At 48.1% G+C, this 27,721-nt stretch overlaps 1 protein-coding gene across 2 annotated transcripts; it reads left to right on the forward strand.

Annotated features, from left to right (window-relative positions):
* The first annotated feature begins 1,121 nt into the window (after positions 1-1,121).
* On the forward strand, positions 1,122-27,721 carry RASL10B (RAS like family 10 member B). Of its 2 annotated transcripts, none has more exons than XM_067537683.1 (4): positions 1,122-1,336; positions 12,353-12,724; positions 26,077-26,201; positions 27,089-27,721. In XM_067537683.1, the coding sequence occupies exons 2-4, from the start codon at positions 12,509-12,511 to the stop codon at positions 27,357-27,359; spliced, it is 612 nt and encodes a 203-aa protein (XP_067393784.1). In that variant the 5' UTR covers positions 1,122-1,336; positions 12,353-12,508; the 3' UTR covers positions 27,360-27,721. The 2 variants fall into 2 exon arrangements, with proteins under 2 accessions (XP_067393784.1, XP_067393785.1); XM_067537684.1 differs by lacking the exon at positions 1,122-1,336 and adding an exon at positions 11,806-11,902.

The following is a 27,721-nucleotide window of genomic DNA, read 5'->3' on the forward strand; positions in this document are numbered from 1 at the left end:
AAATATACAAGAGTAACAGAGTATACAAGCTACAGGGTAACAGCTGCCCTACACTGCTAGCGCTAGTCCAGCCCCTACTGATGTCAGCAGGCATTGGCTGAGACTCCTATACAGCTGTCATCTGAGGAGCTCACCCTGCTCAATCAAGCTTCACAACAGCCTTGGGAATTAGCCACGTTAGCTCTGATTCTCTGACAGTCTGGCTGGGATGTGGGGCAAAGGTGCCTTTACACCACCTTTCATGGCCCCAATCCAGGGCCCACCAAGCGCTGCCTGGTCCCAGCTGTAAAATAAAGCGATGTGACGCTGCTCCGTGTTTCACGACTACTGCTTGGCAGCTGGGTGCATGGCCCAGCATGAGCCCCTCCCTGAAAATCCGGCCTAGTCCATCTCATGCGAGTAAGAAATAAATGGCAAGAGAAACTGCAGGGTCCAGCAACAGGACTCCAGGGAGAAACCAAGATCCTTGGCAGGGTTGGGATGCTACAGAGGGAGAACCGAGGCACTGCTCCTCCAAGGCATTGAGATCATGGACAGGAGGATGCTGAATCCCTTGGAGGATCTGGGCCCCAAAGATTAAGTGACTTGCCCAGGGCCACAAGGGGCAGGCGGTGGCAGAGCTAGGAAAGGCACTGGGAGCTCTCCAGGGCTAGCACAGGGCCTGATCCCCAGGCCCAAGAGGAGCCAGGCTCCAGCAGCTCCTGAGACCTTGGAGGCTGAAGCTAGTGCTCAGAAAGTCAGAGGCAGGGAGGGGGGGCCAGGCAAATCGACCTGGTGGGTCCCCCCCTCCTGCGCGGGGGGGAAGGGCAGCGGGGGGGGTGAGGCTGCTTTGGGGGTTCCTCCTGTCCTGTACATCTGTCCCCAGGGCCGCCCAGCCCCTGGCGCAGCGAGCCTGGTGGCCTGGCAGTGCCACCTCCTCCGCCTCCCTCCCAGCGCTGACGCGCATCCCCTGCCCGGAGCAGCTGCTGCCGCTGCTAAAAATACCGCCCTGCAGGAACATGGCAGGCGCTGTGACCCAGTGGAACAGCTGCAAGCCGAGGCGGGTGCCCCCCCCAGCCCTGCACGCAGGGAGCTGCTGGAGCAGGGGCAGCGCAAAGCCGGAGCAGCGAGATTTCCAAAGAGCCGCGCCGAGCCGCCCCCCCAACTCCCTCCAGCGCAGGGCGAGCGAGCTTCGCTCCCAGCCCCCGGAGCAGCGGCAGCCCCAGCTGCCTGGCCGGAGGAGAGTCCTCGGGAGCTGGGGCTGCTGGATGGAAAAGCGCCTCCCCCCCCCGCAGCCCCACTTCCAGCGGAGCCGGGCTTGGGGGCAGCTCGCCCTTGGGATACGGACCGCTGCGAGGTAAGGCTCGGGGCTGGGGGTGGAGGGCGCTCCGGCCCCATGGGCACCCTCTGGGCAAGGCAGGCGGACAGGCTCAGCCCCCGGGGCTGCAGGTGAGATCTCAGGGGCAGCTGCTGCTGCTCCCAGCTGGATGCAATAAAGTTGCAGCGGGGGGGGAGGGTGTTTTTCCGGGAAGGAAACAAATCCGGAATCAGAGTTAAAACTGTGCCGTGCAGGCACCTGGCAGGGCAGCCAGGCCGGCTGAGTCCTGGTGCTAGGACAGGGGCAGGGGAATAATTCAGTGCATCGGCCCCACGCACAGCTCTGATGAGGGGGGGCAAACCCGTGTCAGTGCATCGCTCCCCCTTGCTCCCTCCTCCTCAGTGCTGAGGTCGGGCTCAGAAGTGGGGAAGACAGCTGGGGGGAGAGGGGTCGGCCTGGCAGTGGGCTGGGTACAGGGAAAAGCCTGCTTGAGCCTTCCTAATCTCTTTCCCTGGGCAGGGGTTCCAGAGCTTCAGTAGCTGCTGGGAGGCGGGGGACAGGATGAAATGGGAAAGGCCGGGAAATAGCAGACAGCTTCCCTGGGGAGATTCCCACCCAAGGGGAAATGGAAAAGGATGCTGCCTCTGTGCAGAGAAAGAAGTTTAACCTCAGTCTGACTGCCAGGGCTCCTTCCTGCACCCCAGATGTTGCACTGCTGAGCCCCCTCCAGCATCTTCTCCCCTCTGCTGCTACTGGGTCTGTAATTCATGAGAGAGGTTGTCAGCCTGGAACTGAGAGATGCTAAAATTGGAGCCATGATTTTCTCCCAGACCCTGTGCCCTTGACACACAGGGAAATCCTCCCTCGGAGATTCAGGGCTGGTCAGTTTCAGAGGCGACCCATTCCCTTGGCTTGGGTCTGGAGATATAGGGATAAACCCTCTGCCTGTATTCAAGGCTGGGCGGTCCAACAAATTCTCCCTGGGCCCCATGTTACACTGAGCTAGTTGCTAGTGTTCCATCTGGGTGTCCCTGCCTTTCCCTCTACAGCATGTTGTGGTGTGTGCTGGTGGGTGTAGCAGCTGATTTTCCTTCCAACACTGCCATACACACTCTCATGCATATTCACATGCCGATATCCTAACACCTGCTCCCTGTACACACGCCGAAGGGCACATGCTCACTGCATATGCCCGCCTGCGTATGCATGCACTCATGACAAAGGCCCTGCGTACGCGCCGAAGGGCCCACACTCATTGCCCAGGCCCAGGCGCTCACGGCCTGCCCCTAGCGTGCAAGGGCTCATGGCAGATGCTGACACGCCGATGTCACGGCCTGCATCCATGTGCGGATGTGCCCGTGGGCCGAGTCGCACACGTTCGCTGCATACATGCCCTATTTATGTGCAAGATTTAACTTCCAAACTCCCCCGTGCACAGATACTCTCGCTCTGACTGTGAAGCTGTAGATAAAAGCGTCGGGTGCCATGGGACATAAGAGGGTGTCTAACCAGGGTGGGAGTTTGGTGGCCCACCTTAGAGTTTACTGTTCCGTCTGTACAACAAACCTCCCTTCAGAGAAGTGACAGCTTCAAACGGGTGGAGAAACAACAGGACCTTCCCACTACCTGTCTTATGTAGTTACACAGTCCCCATCACTGTAGCACCTGAGCCCCTCACACTCGTTGATGTATTGATCCTCACCCCTGCGGGGCAGGGCCGGGCTGTGATCCCCACTGGACAGGTGGGGAACTAAATGCCATCTCCGAGGTCACACAGGAAGCCTGTGGGCGAGTAGTAAATTGAAACCGGGTCTCCCCAGTCCTAGGTTAGCACCCTAACCACTGGGCCGTCCTTCCTCTCGCACTCACCTTTAAGCAAAGTAAATCCACACAGGACATTAATGGAGGCCTCTTCCTCTGTACCCAGGAAGAGACACCATTCCTGTGAAGAGGAGGGAAGCTTTGCCTAGTGGTTAAAGCACAGGGCAGCCAGAAGTCCTACATTCTAGTCTCAGGTCTGCCACCGGCCTGCTGGGTGAGCTTGGGCAAGTCACTTCCCCTGTCTGTGCCTCAGTTTTCTCCTCTGTCAGGCGGGGCTAACAGTCAAAGGAGGCTGGTCTGGTGAGCCTTGATTGGCTCCGAAGCGCACCATAGAAATGTAGAGTGCTAGGAGAGTTCAGATTATTTCTCTCAGTTTTCTCTCTGCCTTTAGAAATCATCTTGTTTCACAGCGATAACTGGCTGTTTCCTCTGCTGAGAGGGCAGGAGTTTGGCCTTGTAGTAGGAGTGAAAGCTGTATAGATTGCTCCTTGTGGATGCTGTGAAGGGAAGAGGAGAGGGGGCGTGTTTTGGGTCTTTCAGATCTCCAGAGCCCAGTAACCACTGGCCTTGTCCTCAAGCAAAACAAACGGCTGCTTTGGATTTGGCATCCTAAGCCAGCTCTGCAACTCGGGGCTCGGTCTCCCTCTGGAGACAGGAACCAACTGGGGAAGGAATCATCACATTGCCAAGCTCCCTCATCTTCTCCGAAACGGGACCTCCTGGGAATCATACAATCATAGAGGATTAGGGTTGGAAGGGCCCTCAGGAGGTCATCTAGTCCAACCCCCCTGCTCAAAGCAACTCCTGGCTCGATTCTCCATCCTTCCCCCCCACCTCCTCCAACAACCTCGGGACCCATCTCAAGCTCTGGCAAGGGGGCTACATATCTGGGAAGGAGGGGCAAAGGAGGCTCTACCACTCTGTCTTGCCCTCATCACATCAAAAGCCCCTTTCAGAAGCGAGCATGACCTTTTCTAAGGAGAAACACACAACGAGTGGAATGTGGTTACCAGTGCAGGCCAAAACCAGGGCCCTCCAGTTGCATATCCCAGCTCCCTAGACAAGGATTTCCCTGCCTCTCTTATGGAACTGGCTCAATGACACATGAGCTGCCTGCTCATGAGCTAGTGATTATATTGCCCCCTAGTGGGGGAGATCCACAAAGAGGATAAAAGCCTTAATACTGCTGCTAGCAAAGGGAGATTCTCCTTTAGCATTAACAACCACAAGCCTGTTTTTTTTTTTTTTTTTGGAGGATGTGGCAGGGTGGGCCTACTCCACCCTGTGGGTCCTGTGCTTTTCCAGCCACGCCGGTGGTGCAGCTGGGAGGGGAGCAGGGGGACCTGGTCCCACCCTCTACCCTGGGCCCCAACCCAGGGCCCCTGCAAGGAGTGGTCTCCCACTGCCTAGTCCCTGAGACCAACTACCTTCCCTGGGTCAACTGTCCATGGCCCCACTGCTTGTGGCCTGCTCCTTGGTACCAGTGTGAAGGGTTGTTCTGCCTTCCCCAGCTAGACCCTTTCTGTCTCTGGTATGGTGGCAGTAATAGATGGTAGTCCTAAGGTCTGTAGCTGTAGCAGCAGGGTAACTCTACTCTGATCTGATCTGATCTGGCTGTTAACTCCTTTTCAGCCTTTCTGGGCTGCCTGGAGTGGAGGCTTTTAACTGCTGGGGCAGTTACTTTGATAGGCTCCAGGTGGCCTAATTGGCCCAATTACCTTGAAATAGCCTCCAGCTGGATTACCCAGGGAATAGGGCTTTATGGAGCCTGGGGCTAATATACATGCCTTCCATCACTCTTTCATAGCCATCTGGCCTCACTCTGTCACAAGCAGAAGAGCCTGAGTTCTATCTGGGTGTGTCCCCCAAAGTGTTACAGGGGCCAGAACAAAGGAGCAGAGCAGAGTGGGGGAGAGATGTATCAGAGTAGGCGTGCTACCAATGCTGAGACCTGGTCTACATGTCAGACAGGTTGACATAGCTACATCACTCAAGGGTGTGAAATATCCAGACCCCGGAACACTGTAGCTATGCTGCCCATGTAGACACAGCCAGATTAGCAGTAAAACATTTCCATTGATCTAGGAAGTGGTACTCCTACAGTAATGGAAAAACCTCTTCCATCGCCACAGGCTGCATCTACAGTACAGAGTTATACTGGCATAACTCTGGGTGCTGCTCCCCATTCACTTGGACTCTGGAGCACCAACCAGCTCCCCATTCCATGCCCCCTGATTATCCTGTTAACATAAAACTCCCTATTTTCTCTGCTTCCACTCCATGAGTCCTGCATCTCAACCTGGCCTTTCTAGCTAAGGAAGAGACTCAGCTTGCCTTTCACTGTTTATAGGGGTTGCTGTTATACCAAATGAAACTCCCTCTTCCCAGGGGTTGAGCCCTCTGCCTTCCATCCATTCTGAGAAGCCAGGGCTAGCCTCTGTTGTTCTGGCTATTGCTAAACTATCAGGGCATCTGTTTGAATAGGCAGCCCCCATGGCTGCGGTAGTTTAGCTCACCAAACTGGAAGAAGAGCAGGGCAAGGAAGGTGAGGATCGGTCAGTCATCTGAGATTTAATGAAAGCATCTTGCCTGGTTCAGGACACTCCTGCGTTTCTCATATGTGATCCTTGCATTGTGCACAGATAATCCTTGCAGAGCGGTAACCTACATAGCTGTCAGGCCTTTGGTCTTACACTTACCACCATTCTAGATTATCAGGGGCCTATCTTGATTCTAATGAGGTTCCTAAAATGTGTTGACCCCTCCGACCCTGCCCTTCTGAGCTCACCCCAGGCTGACATAGCTCCATTCATGTTGCACATGACACGGTGGTGATGTGATGGTTGGGGTGTGTGCGTGTTGAAGATGCAGGGAAGGCTTGATGTGACCTGACAGTGTGACTTGCATTCACACATGTCTGTGTGGAAATGTGACAGCCTAGGATGATGTGAAGCTGCCTGGCCAAATGGTGCCCCAGAACCTCGCCAAGTCAAATGCCCTGATACTGGGACTCAAGGACTTGGTTCCAGGAGACAGTATTTTCCCCAGGTGGCGACCAGCACTCTGGTTCTGGTGGCTGAATTTCAACCTGGGGCCCCAGGAATATGAACCAATCATGACTTAGGGAAAACCACCTGCTGCAAGCTTAATGAGAGATCAGACAAAGCCGTGGAATGGGTGCACGGGTGGGCAAAAGAAAATGCAGGAGCAGGAGAAATACTTTGACTCTCTATAGTGCCTTCCATCTGAGGATTACAAAGTGCTTTACAAACATTAATTATGGCTTACAGCCCACTGTGAGGTTGGTCAGTATTATTATTCTCATCTTACAGGAGGGGGAAACTGAGGCACAGAAAAGGGAAGGAGTTAGGCCAAGGTCAAGTCAGTGACTGAGCCAGGAGTCCTGTCTCCCAATCCTCTGCCGCAGCCTTTTCGAGGCCACGATTTCAGCTAGAGTTAGTCCATGTGAGTGCATTTGTCTGTGGGCAGTGCAGATGTGTGTGCATTTGGACTGCCGTGTGTGGATGAATGTCTGTGTGTGTGTGCCCAAGTGTCTCTCTTTGTGTGTGTGCCTTTGTGTGAACGTGTATCCACGTCTCCGTGTCCCAGAGCGTGTGTGCGTGCATCCCACATTTGTCTCCAGACGCGAGTGTGCGTCTCTCCGCATGTGTCCACGTCTCTAGTACTCAGCGTATCTGCCTGCTCAGAAATTAGCCTCTATCAAGTTAATCACATAACTGATCAAACCCTGAAATTAAACATTAAAGCCGTTCCCACAGCAGAGTGACAGCTCCGGCTAAATGCGATGCTGCTTGTCCAAGCAGACAGGAGATGGATTTCCCAGCTCTGGGAGGTGTCCGCTTAGGAATGCCCTGAGCCCTTAGCATAGGAGAGACCCAAGCAGTCTGTTTGGGGACTCCAGTACCAGTTGTGCTTCATCCGAAGGGGACATTTCTGTCCTTCCTGAGATGAACTTGGTCATTTCTCTTTGTGGGAGGCTTCATTTTGGTCTTGTCCATTTGGGGCACCCCCTCTGGGCTCCCCAATTTTCAGATGAATCCAAACTTGGCTGAAACCACCACTTTCTCTGCTGTGGGTCAGACCGCACCGGACTGCACTCATTGCTCTTGGGTTCAATGTAACCAGCACTTCATCGCTCTGAACGTTGTGTGGAACTGGGTGGTCTCCTTAGTCGTCTCTTAACTAGCAGCCCAGGCTCCTGGTATCCCATTGCTCTCCTCTTGCACTCCCTCCATTTTGCCAATCTCTATCAGGTCGTGGATGGCAGGGTCCCAGCTGCGGTCTCCCCAGGGCTGGATAGAGAGACACTCTCTTTTCACCGTTCTGGGGTTTGAGACTTCTGGATGGAAAGTCCTAGAACTGCATGTGGGATCCCAGTGGCTCTCTCACCAGGACTGTGTAGAGAGGGTATCTTGTTTTGGCTCTGATGTGAGGTCTGTATGTGCTGGGTGCTTTACAAATACAGAACAAGATCCTGCCCAAATGTACCACAGGCATGACCTCACACTGTTCTTGCCTCTAATACTCAGAGATTGGTTTAAGCCCTGGAACGCAAAGTTTAATATCCCTTCCAAGATTTTTGTTATTGTTAATTATGATTCCCCTGGATATTCTTGATGTCCATATAAATGATCCTTCTTTGACCTCAATGACTTCCTGTGGCAGTGAGTTCCACAGTGTAATCACAGGTTATGTGAAAAAGTATTTCCTTTCAAATGTTTTGAATTTGCCCCCTTTTAATTTTATAGACTGTCCCCTTGTTTTTGTGTTTAAGAGACAGGGAGAAGAGGTAGCTCCTGATCTATTTTCTCTAGACCATTTGTTATTTTATAGACTTGGATCAGGGCCCCTCTCATTAACTTCAGCAAGGCTTGTATTTTAAAAATCGGCAGTCTCAGAGTGCAGTACACTTGAGTGGAAGCAGAAGATGTTCCATAGTTCTTATATGTGTAGACTACAGACTGCACTGTAAAGAGAGGCTCTTCAGAAATAACTCATGGTATGTCTTAGTTCTCAGTTTTCTTTGCTAATGCCAGCTATTCACAAAGCATGAGACTGTCTTAAAAGTCACGTGATTTTAAAAAAGAATACATTTTAGATTCCTTTGATTTGCCATCTGGCATTTGAAACTTATGGGGTCCAGATTTATTACTTTTTCTGCGCAGCCAAAAGACCTTGAAACAATTTTAGTTTTTAAATGAAAGCAGAAAATTTCACATAACCACCTGACTCCAGGAGCTGGGGCTTTAAGAACACCACCAATTAGCACGAAACTCACAATAAAGTCGTAAGAGTTAGCAAGACTGTTATTGTTGTCAGAGTTAGGAGGTGGAGGGAAGGGCTGGTCTCATGAATAAACTATGGGAGTGGGAGTCAGGAGTCCTGGGTTCTGTTCCCAGCTCTGCTGTGGTGTATGACCAGCAAGAAGCCAGTTAACTGCCCTGTGTCTCAGTTTCCCCATCTGTAAAATTAGGATTATTTTTATTGTGGTTGCACCTCAGTCATGGATCAGGACCCCATTGTGGTTGGTTCTGTACAAACATAGACAAAATACCACCCTGCCTCTCAGGGCTGTGGTGAGAATTCATTGACATTTGCTTCAAGACCCACAGATGGGTGGCATTAGAAGCAGGCAATGCGCTATCCCATGTTGTGATTTACCATTGTAATTTCATCTAATGACCTAGGGATAGAGAGGGATTCCTGCTTTGCCTTGCATATCCACCTTTTAATTTTGTTGGTTACAGGATTCAGAACTCCATCTGTCATTTAAAAGTTTGCTTCCAGCCTGCCTTGTGTGGTAGAGTTAAATCAGAGACCAGCCATGTCTTAGCTGGTAAATTCCCTCTCTTCATCATCCCCAGCAGCCTGTACTAGTTTATCCTTGTCGCTCAGCTAGAGCTGAGCAAATAATTGATTTTTTTTTTTTTTTTTTTTTTTTTTTTTTTTGTTTGAGAGCCAAACTGAAAAACCTGAGGGGAAAAAAATTGGTTCAGTTCAAACCAAAATAGAATTTTAAGCTGGTTTTTCCTTGCTGAAACAAACCTCACAAAAATAATTTCAGGTTGAACAAAACATTTTTGTTGCACCCAAAACAGTTTATTTTTTTGTTTAGTTTTGGGTTGTTTTCAGGTGTTTTTCATCTTTTTTTAGTTAGCTACATTTCAAAATGAAATGTCAAAATGCTCTAAAATTCTTTTCTTCCTGCCCTACACTTGATTCTGTGTGGGGCTGCTACCAGACCACCTTGTATCTGTTTTTCTAGCAGGGCTGAATCCCTTGGGATATGTCGCTATCAAACACTTTCACCTTTGGGCTGCCCCATTTTGGTCTGCTTGCTCCCAAGCAAGGCTCAGGGTCAGGGCTTGTCTACATGGGGACACTCAGGAAAGCTAATCAGAGTTAATTTTTAAAGTGGATTAGTTAAAAATTGCAGTAAATACCTATGTGACCACTCTTATTCAGAACTCAAATGGCCTTAATTCCATTTAGTTTAATTCATGTGAATTAAGAAAAACCAAATTAGGGCCACTTTAATTCTGAATAAGAGCATACACACAGGGGTTTATTGTGGTTTAACTATTCTATTTTAACTTCACACCATTAGTTAATTTGGATTAATATTGCTGAGTAGTATTTAGCCTCATGTGGACATGCCCTTAGGCAGTTTAGTAGGAAGGCCTTGAATTAATTTGCAGGAAATTTGCAGTGGTGGGTCTGCAGGCCTGTTTCTGCGGGGGCAGCACCGCTCCTGGCCACTCGGCCCACATGGAGAAGGAGCAGGGCTGCGTCACCGGGGGGTGCGCAGTGCTGCTTGGGGAGTGTGCTGCAGGTTGTCGACCCCTGGTCTACGTGGTCCTACTTCTGAAAAGGACCTGGGGGAGATAGTGGATCACAAATTGAATAGGAGTTAAACGGTGTGATGCACTTATGAAAACGCCTAATATCATTCTGAGGCGTTTAAACAAGAGTGTGATATATAAGACATGGGAGGGAATTGCTCCGCTCTCCAGCTGAGGCCTTATCCGGGCTGAGTAGTACTGTGTCCAGTTCTGGGCACCACACTTTAGGAAAGATGTGAACAAATTGGAGAGGCTCCAGAGGAGAACAACAAAAATGATCAGACATTTAGAAAACCTGACCTATGAGGAAAGGCTAAAAAAACTGGGCATGTTTAGTCTGGAGAAAAGAAGACTGAAGGGGGACTTGATAATAGTCTTAAAAGGTGTTAAGGACTGTTATAAGGAGAACAGTGATCAGTTGTTCTCCATGTCTGCTGAAGGCAGGACAAGAAATAATGGGCTTATTCTGCAGCAAGGGAGATTTAGGTTCAATATTGGGAAAAGCTTTCTAACTCCAGTGATAGTTAAGCTCAGCAGTAGGCTTCCCAGGGAGGTTGTGAAATCCCTGTCATTGGAGGCCTTTAAGAAAGGGATGGACAAACACCTGTCAGGTTGGTCTAGGTTTACTTGATCCTGCCTCAGCAGAGGGGACTGGACTTAATGACTTCTTGAGGACCCTCCCAGCCCTCGATTTCTCTGATCCTATGTATATGCACTGCACCTAGTGCAATGGGGCCCTTGGAGAGTCTAGATGCTCCAATAATACAAATCCCATTACTTCCATTGATTTGTAGCAGCCTTTCCTGATTCATTGCTTGTAGCTGGGGAAAGGGTGGATGAAGGGAGAAAGCTGAGCTGAGGAAGTTCCCTCAGGACAGTCAGCCCCGAGGGAAAGAAGGCCCAGTGAGAGGTATGATCTGCATGAGCCCTGCGGCTTCCCTTTCTTCCTGGTTTTGCATGAGTTCTGCTGTCAGGGAAAGTCAAGGTACTGCTAGCTTAGCACTGGGAACGCACTTTCAGTATATGTGTGCTTAGTGCTCTCTTGCCTGGCTGCAGTCCCACCCTGGCAATGACTGCCAATGCTGGCTTTATGAAGTAAGGCTAAGCGAGTCTCCTGCTTCTTGCAGAAGCTGGTTGCCTGCAGGGGTCAGGAAGGAATGGTCATGTGTAGCACTGCACAACTGGCCATGGGAATTGCAGAGGACCTAACCTAGGGTGTAATGTGCCTGCAGCCTGAAGCTGAATATTGGACTGGGTAGACCTATGATATCATCCAGTATGGGAATGAGGGAGGCAGGAATCTGGATTGTATGGCCCTCTGGACTGATCCAGCAGAGGAGGGGCCAAGATGGCAGGCTATATGGACCTACAGAGCAATCCAGTATGGAAGAGAAGCAGGATACTGTCCTTTGGACCAGTTCAATATTGTTTGGGGTCTGTTACAATCTGTATGTCTTCTATGTGCAGTACTAGGGTGGTTGTTAGATGTCTGCTCTCTGCTAAGGAGTTGCATCTTGGAATAAGGGTTGTCCTTCGACAAAAGCGTCCCATCAACTCCCCAATCTGTTATGCAATGTATTATGTGCCTGACTGCTTCCTCCACCCCAGAGGTGGCTGCATTTCCATGATGCTGAATGTAGCACGTTTGTCAAGTAGGGTGGATTGCAAGGTGTTTTAACTGGTTGTTACTGTCTCCCTTTTAATTGTTTTGGTTTTTTTTAATGGGGGTTGTGACTTAATTTCCTGTCTCCCTCCCCTTCAGTGTATCCAGTTACCAGACTCTGGCTCGTTCTGCTCCCTTTGAGCTACTCAGGCTGCAGAAAACTTCACTGAGTCCTCTGCTGGGGATACAGCCCAGAAAAGAGAGGTGCCATCTCCTAACTCACCCTCCCTGCAGCCTCTTGCACTGGGGCAAGGAGAGGTAGGCAAGGGAAGTGATGGAAAGGTGATGCTCTCTGTCAGAAGATCCCTCCGGGACCATACCCAGAAGGTGTAGTTTAAAACAGTCCCTACTCAAGGAACTGCTACCGAGGTGGCAGTGAGGGAGGAGGTGGGCGAGAGCAAGGGGCTTTGCCAGCACTGGGGATGCAGGAGGAAGGATGGCCCAATGGTTAGTATAGTTGGCTGGATTTTGGAGACCTGGGTTCAAGTCTCTCTTCTAGACAAGTCACTTATTCTCTCTCTCTCTGTAGCTCACTTCCTCATCTCTAAAATGGGGATGATGGGAGAATGAATACACTGAAAGGCTTGTGAGGTGTTCAGATAAGAACTAGATAGGCAGGGACGTGTTGTTTGTTTGGTGTGAGGATCCCTGCATCGGATGCTTTTTGAGCAGGTGCCTTGTTTGACCAGGTCGCTATTGGTTTTGCAGTGACAGGCTGGACTGAAGAGGAAATGCTTCCTGAATGGGGCTGAAACCGCAGCCGCTGGAATATGCAGCCCGGGGGCCTTCCTGGCAGTGCAAACGCAGTGGACGGCGCCAAGGAGCCGATCGCCACGTCGCGTGGGGGGGCCACGGCCGGGAGGCATGGTGACAACTTTCAAGATCGCCGTGCTTGGGGCTCAAGGGGTCGGAAAGAGCGCCATCGTCCGCCAGTTCCTCTACAACGAGTTCAGCGAGGCGTGCGTGCCCACCAAGATGCGGCGTGTCTACCTGCCGGCTGTGGTCATGAACGGCCACGTGCACGACCTGCAGATCATGGACTTCCCACCCATCACATCTTTCCCAGTTAACACGCTGCAGGTATGTGTGCCAGTTGCTGACCCGGTAACAGCAGCCAACGGCAGATGGGCCTGTTTGTAACAACGGGAGTCGGTTCTGAGTCTTCCCTGAGGTCATATGTGCTCTGACTCATCCACACAAGAGACCCCGTTGCCATGAGTCTCCTGCCATTTGACTCAGCCCACGATGGGTTTCCTCTAAGGAGCTAATCCGTAGTTCTGCAAAGGTGCAGCCGAGGGATATATTTGCAGTTGTTTTCCTCTTATGATGAGGTTGCGTCTTAAGTGTCCAGGGCAAGATTTGCCTGGTAAACCAATGTTTAAGAAGGGGGCTGCTCAGGAAAGATTTGTTCTAGTGCTCTGATCCTGGGAGTGGGAGTCGGGACAGCTGGGTTCTAATGCCTGAATTGCATCGTGGCCTTGGTGAGTTGCCTCTGCTCTTGATGCCTCCATTTCATGTTTGTCAATTGCTTTGAGACCCTGGACTGGAAGGCTGCTAAACCAGGGCAGGTGTCGTCACTTCAAAAGTTAAAATATTGCAATCTGGCTAATTCTCCTTATAGTTACAATATATGGCTGGGCACAATCTGCAATACCATGGGAACTGTGGTTCCCATGCCTTTCAATAGTTCATCCCTGTTCAGCGAAACACTGGAGCATGTGCTTTCCTTTAGACACCTGCTTAAATCTTACTGGATAAGTCTACACTGCAGCTCGGCGGTGTCATTTCCAGCATGGGTAGAGGAACCTGTGCTAGCTTGGATCGAGCTAGTGTGCTAAAAATAGCAGTGTTGCTGTTGGCTAGTCCAATCCTGTCTCAGAACATAGGCCATACTCATGTGGCTAGCTCCTCCTCCTGCCCCTGTGGCCGTGCTGTTATTTTAGCTTGATCAAAGCTAGCATGTGTGCATCTACTAGAGCTGGAATTTTGCACCTCCAGCTTCAATGTAGACGTAGCCACGGACTTTAATGGGAGTTAAGTACAAGCTGAAATACTTTGCAGCCATGGGGCTTAGGAGAATGAAACTCCTTTTCCTAGCTCAGGTCCCTTTTGCAGTGGGATAAAAATGTAGCCCAGTAACAAATGTAGTTTGGCCAGAATGGCTAGACTTGGGATCTCTCTGGAGTCAGGCTCCTGAACAAGTAGGTCTGATTTTTCCCAGGCACCTAACTCCCAGTGTGAATCTGGGCCTGAATCTCAAGTCCACTGATCTCCCTTCCTACCTTTCCCAATGCATCGCATGTATTTGATCTGCCAGGTACGGTATGTTTCTCTCTCCGTTCTCCACACACAACACATCTGGGGCCTTTTGAGAACATTTTGATTGCAGTAACAGAAACATACAGTTCTTTTGAAAATTAGTCCTAAGTGGGATATTCTGCCCTCCAACATCAGCCGGTGAAACAAAAGGCTGGAATGAATGACATACCGACCGATAGTCTGAGGGAGCGATAGAATACATAGTGTTTTGCGGCACCAGGACTGAGAGAACCTCGGCATCGTGCTGCAACTGTGCAATGCAATTTCATTGATCTCCCAGCACATTCAGAACACGAAGTCCCCACTAATGTCTGGCTTGTTTGCTGAGACATTAACTTTATGCCTTTTTGTCAGGTGAGGTCAGCACATTTTACTGGGTGATCAGTCACTGGGTGAGGGGATTTCAGGATCTGTAGAGGACTAGTCATGGTGATGGAGTTAGTTAGGGTAGTGGCTCCGTAGTTAGGGTTGCAGGAAATAATCTGTTCTCTCGTTCTCACAGGTTGACTATGCGTTGTGTGGAGAAGTACTTCCTTGTGTTTCTTTTTAAACCTGCTGTCTGTTAACCTGGTTCTTGTGTTATGTGAAGGGATAAATGAAACTTTCCTATTCACTTTCTCCACACCATTCATGATTTTTAGACCTATATCATATCCCCTATAATCATCTCTTTTTAAAGCTGAACAGTCCGTCTTTTTAATCTCTCTTTGCATAAAAGCTCTTATATACTCCTAATTTTTATTGCTCTTCTCTGCACCTTTTTCCAATTCTAATATATCTATTTTGAGATAGTGACCAGAACTGCACGCAATATTCAAGGTGTGTCCGTCCCACAGCTTTATATAGTGGCATCATGATATTTTGTTTTATTATCTATCACTTTTGTAATAGTTCCTAACATTCTGTTAGCTTTTTTGATTGCTGCTGCACATTGAGCAGATATTTTCAGAGAATTATCCATGATGACACTAAGATCTCTTTCTTGAGTGGTAACTTGTAATTTAGACCCCATCATTTTATAGGTATTGTTGGGAATATGTTTTCCAATGTACATTACTTTGCACTTATCAACACTGAATTTCATCTGCCATTTTATTGCCCAGTTTTGTGAGATCCCTTTGTAATTCTTCACAATCAATTTCACAGGACTTATCTATCTTGAGTAATTTTGTATCATCTGCATGTTTTGTCACCTCACTGTTCACCCCGTTTTCCAGATCATTTATGAACATGTTGAACAGGTCAGGTCCCAGTACAGATCCTTGGGGAACCCTACTATTTACTTCTCTCCATTCTGAAAACTGATCATTTATTCCTACCTTTTGTTTCCTATCTTTTAACCAGTTACTGATTCAGGAGTGGACCTACCCTCTTATCCCATGACTGCCTACTTTGCTTAAGAGCCTTTGGTCAGAGACCTTGTCAAGGGCTTTCTGAAAGTCCAAGTACACTATATCAACTAGATTATCCTTGTCCACATGCTCGTTGACTTTCTCAAATAATTCTAATAGATTAGTGAGGCATGATTTTCCTTTACAAAAGCAGTGTTGACTCTTCACCAGCATATTGTGATTATTTATGTGTCTGATAATTCTGTTCTTTACCATAGTTTCAATCAGTTTGCCTGGTACTGACGTTAGGTTTACTGGCCTCTAGTTGCCAGGACCATCTCTGGCACCTTTTTTAAAAAATCAGCATTATATTAGTTATCCTCCAGTCATCTGATTTAAGCAATAGGTTATATACCACAGTTAGTTTTTGCAATTTCATAACTGAGTTCCTTCACAACTCTTGGATGAATATGATTTGGTCCTGGTGACTTATTACTGTTTAATTAATCAATTTGTTTCAAATCCTCCTCTACTGACAGCTCAGTCTAGGACAGTTCCTCTGATTTGTCCCCAAAAAGGAATGGCTCGGATGTGGGGATCTCACCCACATCCTATGTAGTGAAGACCAATGTAAATAATTAATTTAGCTTCTCTGCAATGGCCTTGTCTTCCTTAAGTGCTCCTTTAGCACCTTGATCATCCAGTGGCCCTGCTGTCTGCTTGTCAGGCTTCCTGTTTCTGATGTACTTTAAAAAATTGCTGTTTATTTGTGTAATCTTAGCTAGTTGCTCTTCAAATTCTTTCTTGGCCTGTCTTATCATACTTTTACATTTGACTTGTCAGAGTTTCTGTACCTTTCTATTTTCCTCAGGAGGCTTTGACTTCCAATTTTTAAAGGATGCCTTTTTGCCTCTAACTACCTCTTTTTGTCTGCTATATAGCCATGGTGGCATTTTTTGTCATCTTACTGATTGTTTGGTTTTTTTTAATTTGGGGTATATATTTACTTTGAGCCTCTATTATGGTGTTTTTAAATAGACTCCATGCAGTTAGCAGGCATTTCACCCTTCTGAATGTTCCTGTTAATTTCTGTTGAACTAGCTTCCTCATTTTAGTGTAGTTGCCCTTCCTGAAGTTAAATGCTACCACAGTGGGTTTCTTTGGCATTTTCCCCCCTACAAGGATGTCAAATTTCATTACATTATGGTTGCTATTACCAAATGGTTCAGCTATATTCACCTCAAGGACCAGACCCTGTGCACCATTTAGGACTAAATCAAGAATTGCCTCATGTGGGTTCCAGGACAAGCTTGTCCAAGAAGCATCCATTTATGGTGTCTAGAAATTTTATCTCTGCATCCCATCCTGAGGGATACTTGCCCAATGGAGTGGACTGCAAGGGTCCTGTGTAGAAGGACGAGCACTTCTTGACTTAGTTTTGAGTAACACCACAGAGCTGGTGGAGATTTCAGGCTGAGGGGAGGAAGCATCTCAGCATGAGTGACCAGAATTTTATTCCGATTGAGAGTCACAAAATGAGACCGAAATAGAGATAATTAAAGGCTACTGAATTTCAGGTGTGTGGCTGTGGGAGTGATGTGGGCCGTGCTGTGCAGAATCTAATGGAGGGATGGGTATGAAAGGAACAGTGCTTAATTTGTGCCTGGCACCTCTAGGCTTGGCAGTTCATATCCCTTTTTTCTTCGTTTCCCACTGCTTCTGGCTCCAGTTAGTCCCAGGATAGGAAGCACTGGCTCTTTATTTATTCCAACATTTATCTAGAGCCCGTCCCCATAATATCTGCACATGGCATAGATTACAGCAAAAACAATTTCCAGATTTAAGGCTGGTGCAGTTTTGGACCAATCTGAGTGTTTCAACCAGAGGTGTATACATCATGTCTACATTGCAATCCCAAGGTGCACTTGCAGCTCATGTAGACGTACCAGAGCTAGCTTTAATCTAGCTAGTTTGGCTACTGGAGCAGTGAAGACGTGATAGCATGGGCTAGTCACCTGAGTAAGTATCCAGGGTTTCAGGTGGGCTTTTACAGCCTATGCTGCTGCAGTTTCATTGCTATTGTTCTTTGAATTAGCTCGGTTAGACTTAGTTTGGGGATGTCTACTCATGCTGCAGTCACACCTCTGATTGCAGTGTAGACGGGCCCAGATTTTTAAAGATATTTAGATGTTGCTGCCTCACTGAGTTTAGGAGCTGGTCTCATTTCCACTTAAGTGCCTAAATCCGTTTGGAAAATGGGACTTTGGCTTTTAAATCAGTTAGGTGTTGCAATGCTAAGTTCAGCAGCTCCTAAATAGCTTTAAAAATCTAGGCTGGATAGTGATACTGGTACAATCCCTAGAGTGGAAGCAGTTATATTGGTATAAAATTGCTTTATGCAGGTATAGCTTATATCCATTCCTACATAGGAATAAGCTATATCTGCATGAACACCTTTATTCTGACATAATGGTGTTCACACAAGGTACTTGTACCACTTTAGCTATACCAGTGTATTTAAAGAGGTGTAAATTTGTATATAGCTAAGGCTTATGAAGCTGATCTACCATGAACAGCTCTACCCCCTAAGAGATGCATTTCACTGCACTGAGTGAAACAGCTGGTTGAAAAAATTCCAGTTACTTTTTTAAGGGGCATTTAGAAAAAATTGGGGTTTTTTTTTGTTTTATTTTGTTTTCCCCCAGAATTTCCCACAAAACCGTTTTGGTTGTCAAAAGCTGTTTTTAGGTTTTTGAAAACTTTTTTTTTTAAACCAACAGTTGCTGCTCCCCAATTTCGTACAGAGAAACAAAAATGTTTGGTTTTGAGTTTCTGGTGGGTAGTTTGTTGGAAAAACTAGAAAATGTTGACCGAAATGAAAAGTTTCTGCTCTAATTTGGTTGCAAAACCATTTTGCATTTTGATTGAAAAAAATTGGAGCGGCTCTGAGGAGAAATCAAGACTGGCTGTTTTACTGAAAGACATGCTCCGTTTCAGACCGGAATTAATTCAAGGCGGGTCTCTGGCCTGTGTTATACAGGAGGGCAGAGTAGATGATCACAGTAGTCCCTGCTGGCCTTGGAATCTGTGAAATTCAAGCCTGTACCAAGGGCCAAGTGCACCAGTTAAATCACCTTTAAACCCTATTTTTTTCACCCTAAATCAACCCTCTGTGCCCTGCACTCAGACAGACATGGAGTTCAGCTAGGGAGTCATGGGGGAGTTGCATTCAACCCCCCTCAGCTGGGTGGGTTCAGGGGTGTTGCACCCAGCCTCCACCCTTTAGCTAGGTGGAGTATTGTCGTGATGCAAGGAGATCGGTTAAGTGAAGGGTTAACAATGAAAGAATTCCCCCAGAGCAGTGCGAGGGAGGTTAGGCAGCAAAGACTGCACAAGAAAGGAGGAGGAGAAAAATTAAGCACCGTGTACAGGGAACAAAAGGTCAGCGCGAGAGACAGACGGAAATAGCAAAGGGTAATTTATTGATGTGGCAGACGATGCCTAACATACTCAATTAACTCCACGCCTTCGCGTGCACAAGAGAAGGTGGACAATGCAAACAGATGGAGACTTTCAGAGCAGGAAGACTGTTCCCTGGAGGGATCTCAAAGGAGTGAAGGATGACGGGAAACACAGGGACTTGGCTCACCCCAGCTGCACTAAGGACTAAGCTGCAGGGAGGGAATAAATGTAGAGAAGGGTGGGGAGTGCATCATGGGACTGGGAAAGAGGAGGTCTGACTATTGAAGGGAGCATGGATGGCTCAGAAGATTGGGCATGGGTTACAAAGGCTTTTCCTTCTAGATCTTCCTATTGGTCCAGTTCTGTACTGACCAGAAGCCATTGCTTGGGGTCTCTCAGTAGAGCATGGTGTGAGTTAGAACTGTTCTGGGGAAACAGATGCCCCCATCAGAACTGGCACATTTCCTGGCAATCTCAGAAGAAAGGCTGAGGACTGAGTGAGGTGAGGTCCCTCTAGGGTAGGGTTGAGAGGCATGAACAAACATGATTAGAGGGCTGGAGCATATGACTTATGAAGAGAGGTTGAGGGATCTGGGCTTGTGTAGTCTGCAGAAGAGAAGAATGAGCAGGGATTTGATAGCAGCCTTTAACTGCCTGAAAGGGGGTTCCAGGGAGGATGGAGCTAGGCTGTTCTCATTGGTAGTAGATGGCAGAACAAAGAGCAATGGTCTCAAGTTGCAGTGGGGGAGGTCTAGGTTGGATATTAGGGAAAACTTTTTTTCATTGGGAGGGTGGTGAAGCACTGGAATGGGTTACCCAGGGAGGTGGTGGAATCTCCATCTTTAACAGTGTTTAAGGCCTGGCTTGACAAAGCCCTGGCTGGGATGATTTAGTTGGGGTTGGTCCTGCTTTGAGCAGGAGGTTGGACTAGATGATCTCCTGAGGTCCCTTCCATACCTAATCATCTTCTTCTTCTATGATTCTATGAATGGCTTTGCATGGGTTCTGGCAATAAAGAATACATGCTTTTCAGGAGGCCATGTCCATCCCCCAAGGAATGCTGATCATGTCTGGATGCTGCACTGTGCCTCCACTATGGATTGAGTCAACTCTCCTGGCACGTGGGGAAAATGTGAAGCCAAACTTCACGGCATGGGCTCATCTCTGGTCAGAGCCAGAAGTTGAAATGCCAAAACATGGAGCGAGACTCTCTTCCCTCTGTTCCTCTGGGTTTGTCTAAAAGGACCAAGTCCTGGAGATGCCATGAGAGAAATTGTTCTTAAGAGATCCTAGCCCAGCTGGGCAGACTCCTTGGCTCAGATGGTGACTGCTTGTTCATATCCCATCCCACCAGCACAGTCCCCTGCCACTAAGGCCTGTGGTGGCCACAAAGGTTATTTGTATAGCACTGTGCTACTGGATTGGCAAACGAATCTGAACCTTTTGTGGAGGCACCCTTAGGTCACATAGCCACATAAGGGCCTGCTTTTCTGGCAGTCCTATGTCCTGGTTTCCTATCTGCCAGCCAGACCAACTCCCTCATTCCCTGCCTCTGGTCCTATGTGGCCTTCCTGGCTCCTTGCTTGGAAAGCTGCATTTCAGCTTCATCTCCTAGCTTCCCCGTCTCCGCTAGGAGTGAGAGAGAAGACACAGAGTTTCATCTACAAGTGAAGGAGGGGGTCATCCCACCTGTAGAAAAGTTACAGACACGAGATTATCCAGGGTTCACTGAGGGTATGAAGGGGGGCAAACCTCAATCACAAGAAAGGAGGATGGTGGATGGGCTCCATGCACAGTACCTCACATGGGAGCCAGCACTGCAAATAGAATTATCCCTGAACCCATATACACCAGGCATGGATCCTGTCACCTTGCCCTAGTTGCTTTAAATAGGCTCACTTGCATCTCTGAAGCAGAACTTGGGAGCACCAGGGCCAAGGCGGAAAGTGATGCTCAGCAATCTATAAATATGCAGTGTTTATAATCACACAAAATATAGGGCTTCTGGCAATGCATAATTCAGCAGGGCTGAGGCTGCATGGGGAGCAAGCTTGCAGGAGATAAGCACCTCTCCCTGGGCATCTCCGACAGAAGGAACAGCCCCCTAATCCACTAATAAAGAGGATGGAAACAGCTTCTCCCACAATGGCCTTATTGTTGCACAAACAAGGTGCTATTGGGGGGAAGAATATACGTCTCCTTTCTCTGTGCTGGAGGAACATGGATTTGGCATCTGAGAGCACACAGCTTTGTGCTGCCTTCTGGCCAATCAATTCCCCGCCCTTTTGGAATGCTCACTGATCAATCCCCACCCCTTTGGAATGTTCATTGATCAATCCCCACCCCTTTGGAATGCTCAGCAGAATGATCCCTCCATCCATTAGGCTTTATAACCATGGGTTGCACTCCACTTGAGGGTAGTGTGGAAGGGACAGCACTGCATGTGCCTCTTTCACAGGCGTTTAGTGAAGGGAACGACAGGCAGCCAGGCCTGACAGTCACACACTTTTTGGTAGTTGCTTTCAAACAGAAAGAGCAGTATAGAGCAAATTCACAGCAAACGTTCTCACGCTCATTCCACAAGGGAAACCAACAGGCAAGCAGCAGCCTGATCCACAGTGGCACCCAGGTTCAGTTTCACACACGCGTAACAAGGGGAGGACAATCTGGAAGCTAATGCTCTAACAATTGGTGGGAACCTACTTTACGGAGTATCTTCTTGGTGAGGAAGAACTGGCCAGGCTACCACCTTCACAGACAAAACTCTACCTGGCCCTTGCCCCAGTTTCATTCAGCTCCCTTTCAGATACAGGGACCCTCTCAACATTCAAGATACTAAGAATATGTAACAGTCTTATGTTCCTGTCACATACATCAGAGTAAATCCACTGTCTTTAGTGGAGTTACTCAAATAGTCCTACTGTCTCAGAACCAAGATCCATCCGCTCCAGGATCCTGTTTCTAATAATGGCCAGTACCCAATGCTTCAGAGAAAAGTGTATGAACCCTACAGCAGGCAGGTTTACTCTAAGGGAGTGGAGAGTAAAGCTCAAAGGTTCAAGTTTATCCTTAGGATGATCCACCTGAGAGGAGTGAAGTTACACCATTTATATATTTGACTCCCCTGTCAGAGAAACCAGTTTAAGCTTTATAAACAGGCATCAACTTCACATCATCCATGTTAGCCCAACTGCTACTGAGTCCCAGGTGTTTTCTCAAGATCTTCATCCCTGGCAGTTGGGAATTTTAGCCTCCCTGCCAGCAATATCTACATACCTCAGGCAATCAGACATGTTCATTTTCCTTCCATCATCATTGCCACATCTTCCTCTTCCCTTGATGATATAGGATTATTTGGAATTCTTATTCTCTAGTGCTTTTCCCCCTCAAACATTCATGAATAAAGTATCACAACTTCTCCACAACACAATATTGTCAAATGCATTTTTATAGAAAGGGAAACTGAGGCACAGAGAAGTTAAGTGACTTGCCCTAATAGTCACTCAGGGATGCACTGCCACAGGTAAAAGTAGAATTCAGGGACTGCTAGCTCCCAGAATCACTGCTCCAACCAGCAGACTATATTGTAGTTCCTCTCTCTGTATCACTGCAGTATTTGCAATGCAATTTACCATTGCTCATTTATCTATTAGAAATCAGACATTAACCCAAGTGCCTAATCAATAAACTACTGAAAATAGCAACTAATCATTGGTCTAGATGATCTAGATAATACTTAGTCCTGCTACAAGTGCAGGGGACTGGACTAGATGACCTCTCAAGGTCCCTTCCAGTCCTATGATTCTGTGATTAATGAACTAATCAGCGTACCTTGTTTTTTGGTATTGCCAATAATTTTATTACAACACTTAACTGCAGGAGTCATTAGGAGAAGAGACTGTAGGAGAAATCTATAGAAGATAATAATACCCTAGTGAAATCATGATAGACAATGCTGAAACTGAGTCAAGAGTTATGGCATTCAAGCAAATTACATCCCAGCCTCAATAGTCACAATGTAATAAACTATAATATACTAATCTCCCACACATATTGGAATGCTTCCATAAAGATATTAACCCACATCTAATAAACTACCACTATAATAGCCTTTATCTCTCTGCTAACAATCATTGAAGAGTCATCCTGTCGTTCTCATGCACTGACCGGCTTGGGTGGGAGTGGCATCATGAATGAATAGGGTTTTTTCATCTCTAATGTCAGTGATTCATTCAGACCTGTATGACCTGCAAAGCAAGGATTCAAAAAAGTGTCCCTTGCCATTGCCTCCATTCCTAGATCCTTTTGTTTGCTTTATTCCCAAATATCCTAACCTTGACAGGGGATGATTCATTGTATGAAAGTGTCAGTACAGGATTACTATCGTTTCTTCTAACTGTATTTTTATATTCAAGTCGCAAGAGATTTTGCAGTTTCTCCTGCATATATTGCTGTCCCAAACTATATATCATAGTATAGTCTATACTGCCTGTAATCCTAGATCTCTTCCCATGGCTGTGGTGTTAGGGCCTCCTGCTGCTGCCTCATTCCATTAGAGCAGCTGCCATGTAAACATGGGTGATTCCTATTGGTTTTGTAAGGAATTGTGGGTTGCAGCCGTGGGCAGTGTGCGAGGTGCCCAAGAGTGCCAGTTTGTACGGCTCACAAGAGGCACCCTGGTTTCCAGAGATCTGATCTCTACAGCTTTGTGGTTCTGCCATGGATTGGATTCTTGTGTGCCACAGAGGTCAGCCGGCACAGATGGAAAGTCTCCTCTATTTTCTTCCTGTGACTTGCTTCTCGCCAATCCTTTGACAGCAGCTGTATTTCTAGTCACCTTTTAGCTGGGCCTGTGTACAGGATAACAGCATTCTGGAAACCCTGATGCAACCTTTATAAGGGGTTGGATTGGGCACTGGGAATTAGTATTTCCCTTTGTGTTTTTTTTCTTGTACAAATGCAATATTATTTACTGCTGAACGGTAGTATTTAAGGAGCTAAAAGCAGGGCATATTTTCACCCGTGCATCATGCACAAAACCCTGACTGTTCTGTATGGGCAGCTCTTGAAAAGCCCCAGCTGTTCAACTAACATCTTTTTTAAAATTTACCGTGTGTTTATTGACATATACATTTTATAACCCTAAATTGTATATGTCACATGCCTCACCCACACTGAACTAGTCCCCTGCAGAACTAGACACTGTGGGGAGGAATGCATAGCCATGAAACTAGCTCCTGACATTGTGTGGGCTGGGGCTGGGCTCCTTTTGCCAGCATGTCTGTGCCAGGACAGCTCAATCTCAATTTGCAGCATCCCTGGCTATTAGCACCCTGGACCACATCCAGCTCTGCCAGTATGTCCAATGCTGATCTATCACATGTCCTGCTACTCTAGTCCTGGGACCACCCCACTACAACCACCTCCTGTCTAGATCTATGGTTCCTTCTGTTATTCCAGTCCTGATCTCCCCACCCTACACAAACTCAGCTCTGCCTATGATTCTCAGTTCTAACGTGCAATACCTATGGATATTTCAATTCTGAGCTGCCACTCAGGTCTGCCAACATGCCTCAGGCCTTCTGGTTAGAAAAACCTAGTATCCTAGTCTTTGCCTTTCCTGAGCAAAGAGCAATCATGGCCCAGTCATTATCTGATGTGGATAAATGGCCACTCTGAACTAGAGCTTAAAATGCATTTCCTCTTCTGGTCTAAACAAAATGTGTACAGTGTAGATCGTCAGAGGTGAAAGCTTAATATGGTCACTGACAAAATGTTCAATGAGCTCATTAGGCGGAGGCAAGCATTATAAATCTAGCAAATAAGCTCATTCAGGACCATGGACAGATCATGAGCTAATAGCACCATCTAGCAAGCAAGGTGAATTTAGTGCTGTTGGGAAAAGTACCTAATTAACAGACCAGGAGACTGAGGTCCTTCAGGTGCAGGATTTCCCCACATTGCTGTGTCAACATGGATATAAAGGAGAACAAACTTTTAGGAACTAGGCTTCTCCTCCCACTCCCCAACATCCATTGCAATTCATAGAGCCCATCAAACAGCCCACAGATATAAGTACATTTGATCACTATCCCCCCGAGTCAGCTTTGAACCCATCCTCTAGAGGTGAAAGAGGGCTTAACCCTGAGCTATTCCCTGATCCTGAGGTTTATCCAGGATGAAGTCGTTGGAGATGCTGGTGAGAGCAGTTTTGTTGATGTGTAGAGGGCAGAAGCCAGACTGGAGAATAGCCAGGATGGAGTTCAAGACTAGAAACTCAAGCTAATGGTTATAGATAGTACCTCCAGGGAGCTTAAGGGTGAAGGAAGGGAGTGAAATTGGACTGTAACCGGAAAGGTAGGTGGGGTGAAGGGTATATTTTTTTGAGGAGAGGGGATTCCTAGATTATGAGGCCACAAGAGACCACTGTGCTCATTTAGTATGGGCTCCTGTGTAATGCAAGACATAGGAATTCCCTGAATTAATTCCTGTTTGAACTAGAGCGTGCTTGGATTGGCAAGGGAGCAAGCCAGAGGAGACTGAGAGATTAAAGAGGGGTGGAAAGGGGCGAGCGAGGAGTTGAGGAAGGTTAGTAACCAGGATGGGATGAGGTTAAGGAGGCAGGTGGAGGAGAATCATAGAATATTAGATTGGAAGGGACCTCAGGAGGTCATCAAGTCCAACCCCCTGCTCAAAGCAGGGCCAACCTCAACTAAATCATCCCAGCCAGGGCTTTGTCAAGCCAGGCTTTAAAAACTTCTAAGCCTGGAGATTCCACCAGAAACAGTCTCAGAGCAGTTAAGTGACTGCCTCTTTGTCACATAGTGAGTCAGCAGCTGAACCATGAATAAATCCCAGCTCACTTGACTCCCAGTCCTGGGCTATCACACTAGACCATGTGGCCACTCTAGTTATCTGCTACTTATTCCACCAGGGCACGGTGAGGCTGCTGCTGGGAAAGGCAGCTGGGAATACCCCCATTATGCCTGCAATATCACCCTCCCAAAGCAATGGTAACCACAGATTTGGACCCAGGTTAACTTGTGCAATAGGCCCTAAGGATGCTAGAAACAGAAGTGTGTGATGGTGCTGGGCTTTTGTGCCACCAGCTGTTTGCAGATGCAGATGTGGTAGTGCGTTAGGAGCAGTGCCCAAGCCCATCAAAACCTGAGCATAGACCCCAGTAGCAGAAGGCCTGGCATGGTCTCAGTAGTGCCTGTGCATATGAGATGGCAGAAAGGCTGGCGAGACACACCCTGGGCAGTGCCCTTGGGGCTCTCTGTGCCTGAGCCTTGACCGATTCCTGTGTGCACGTTGCAGGAGTGGGCGGATGTGTGCTGCAGGGGACTCCGGAGTGTCCACGCCTACATCCTAGTCTATGACATCTGTTGCTTTGACAGCTTTGAGTACATCAAAACTATTCGACAACAGATCCTAGAAACGAGGTAAGTGCCTGCTTGCCTTACCCCTGGCCTGGGCCCAGCTGAGCTGGGTAAAGGGCCCCACTTACAGAGTTAAAATCAGCTCTCAATTGTGCATCCTCTCCAGGAATATATTGGGGCCAGGAAGGAAGATGGAGGGTAAGCAGGAGCTCCCTGGCTGAGCTCAGTTCTCTCCAGGAGTCTCCTATTCCCTTCAGTGTTGACAGCCCTGGAGACTGAACATGTGCAGGCTGGACCCAGGCACCTTCCACTAGCACTAACTTCATTCAAGCATCATAGAAAAGTAAAGGGCAACAAACAGCTCAGAAGAGAAATCTCCAAGCTGTTGGCAGCTGCCAGTGAGATATTAAGAGCCGCAGCTGGGCCACGCCCAGGCATTAGCAAAACAGCTTTGGGGTTCTTAATGGTATTTGTAAACTGTGCTTACTGTGACAAAGCAGGTGAGTGACAGGGCAGTTTGCTGCAGTGGGAGCTGACATACCCCTCCATGCAGAACAAGGTTCTCAGCTGATAGCCTGACAGTTACTGCCAGTGTGTCCCTCCTCTCCCCCCCGTGTTACACAAGGGAGGCTCTGGATTGCCATCCTCTGCCACTTGGACAAGCACAGCCAGGGCTGGAGCATGGGGAGGTACTCCCAAAAGACAAATGTCAGTAGGAAGATAAAACAGAGGGATGGTAAGAATGAGCTAGTGGGATACAGAACAGCTATTGTAGGAAATTGGAAGGGGGTAATGGGGAAGTAGAAAGGAGCCAATGGGGAACTAGTTGGAGGTTAAGGGACTGTGGCCTTCATGCCAATGAAAGAAATTGACATGTTTCTTATTTTTTGTTACCACTTCCCCCACACCCCCACTCTCTCTCTGTCTCTCTCTACCCTTCCTCTTTGCAGGGTTATCGGCACCACAGAGACCCCCATCATCATCGTGGGCAACAAGCGGGACCTGCAGAGGGGCCGGGTGATCCCCCGCTGGAACGTCTCCAACCTGGTGAAGAAGACCTGGAAGTGTGGCTACATCGAGTGCTCTGCAAAGTACAACTGGCACATCCTGCTGCTCTTCAGCGAGCTGCTCAAGAGCGTGGGCTGCGCCCGCTGCAAGCACGTCCACACCGCCATCCGCTTCCAGGGGGCCCTGCGCAGGAACCGATGCACCATTATGTGAGGCCCCGCTCTCCATCCTCTGTTCCCACCGCCGCCCCCACAGACCCTTTTGTAAAGTGGAGGGGTGGGCACAAGAGGACACGAGCAACTCTCTTGACAAAGGAAGCAGTGTCAGTGGGGGTGCCCAGCTCTCCTGGATGAAGTGACCTGCCCTCGCCCCTGCCTCTCCCGAGCTCACAAACGGCATGGCCTGTAGGTTCAAGGAGGTGGCGTCAGGCTCCAAAGTGCAAAAGGCTGCTAGGCACCTTCCTTTCCTCCGTCCTCTGCATTGGATCATGGACTGAATGACGTGGTGCCCAGTGAAGAAGGGAGAGGGGCACCTTGGAAAAAAGCAAGGATGGGTGAAGCATCTCTGGTTACTGC

This window comes from Emydura macquarii, unplaced genomic scaffold (assembly GCF_026122565.2).
Source record: "Emydura macquarii macquarii isolate MOO-44397 ecotype Brisbane River unplaced genomic scaffold, CSIRO-AGI_Emac_v2 contig_450, whole genome shotgun sequence".
Lineage (NCBI taxonomy): Eukaryota > Metazoa > Chordata > Testudines > Chelidae > Emydura > Emydura macquarii.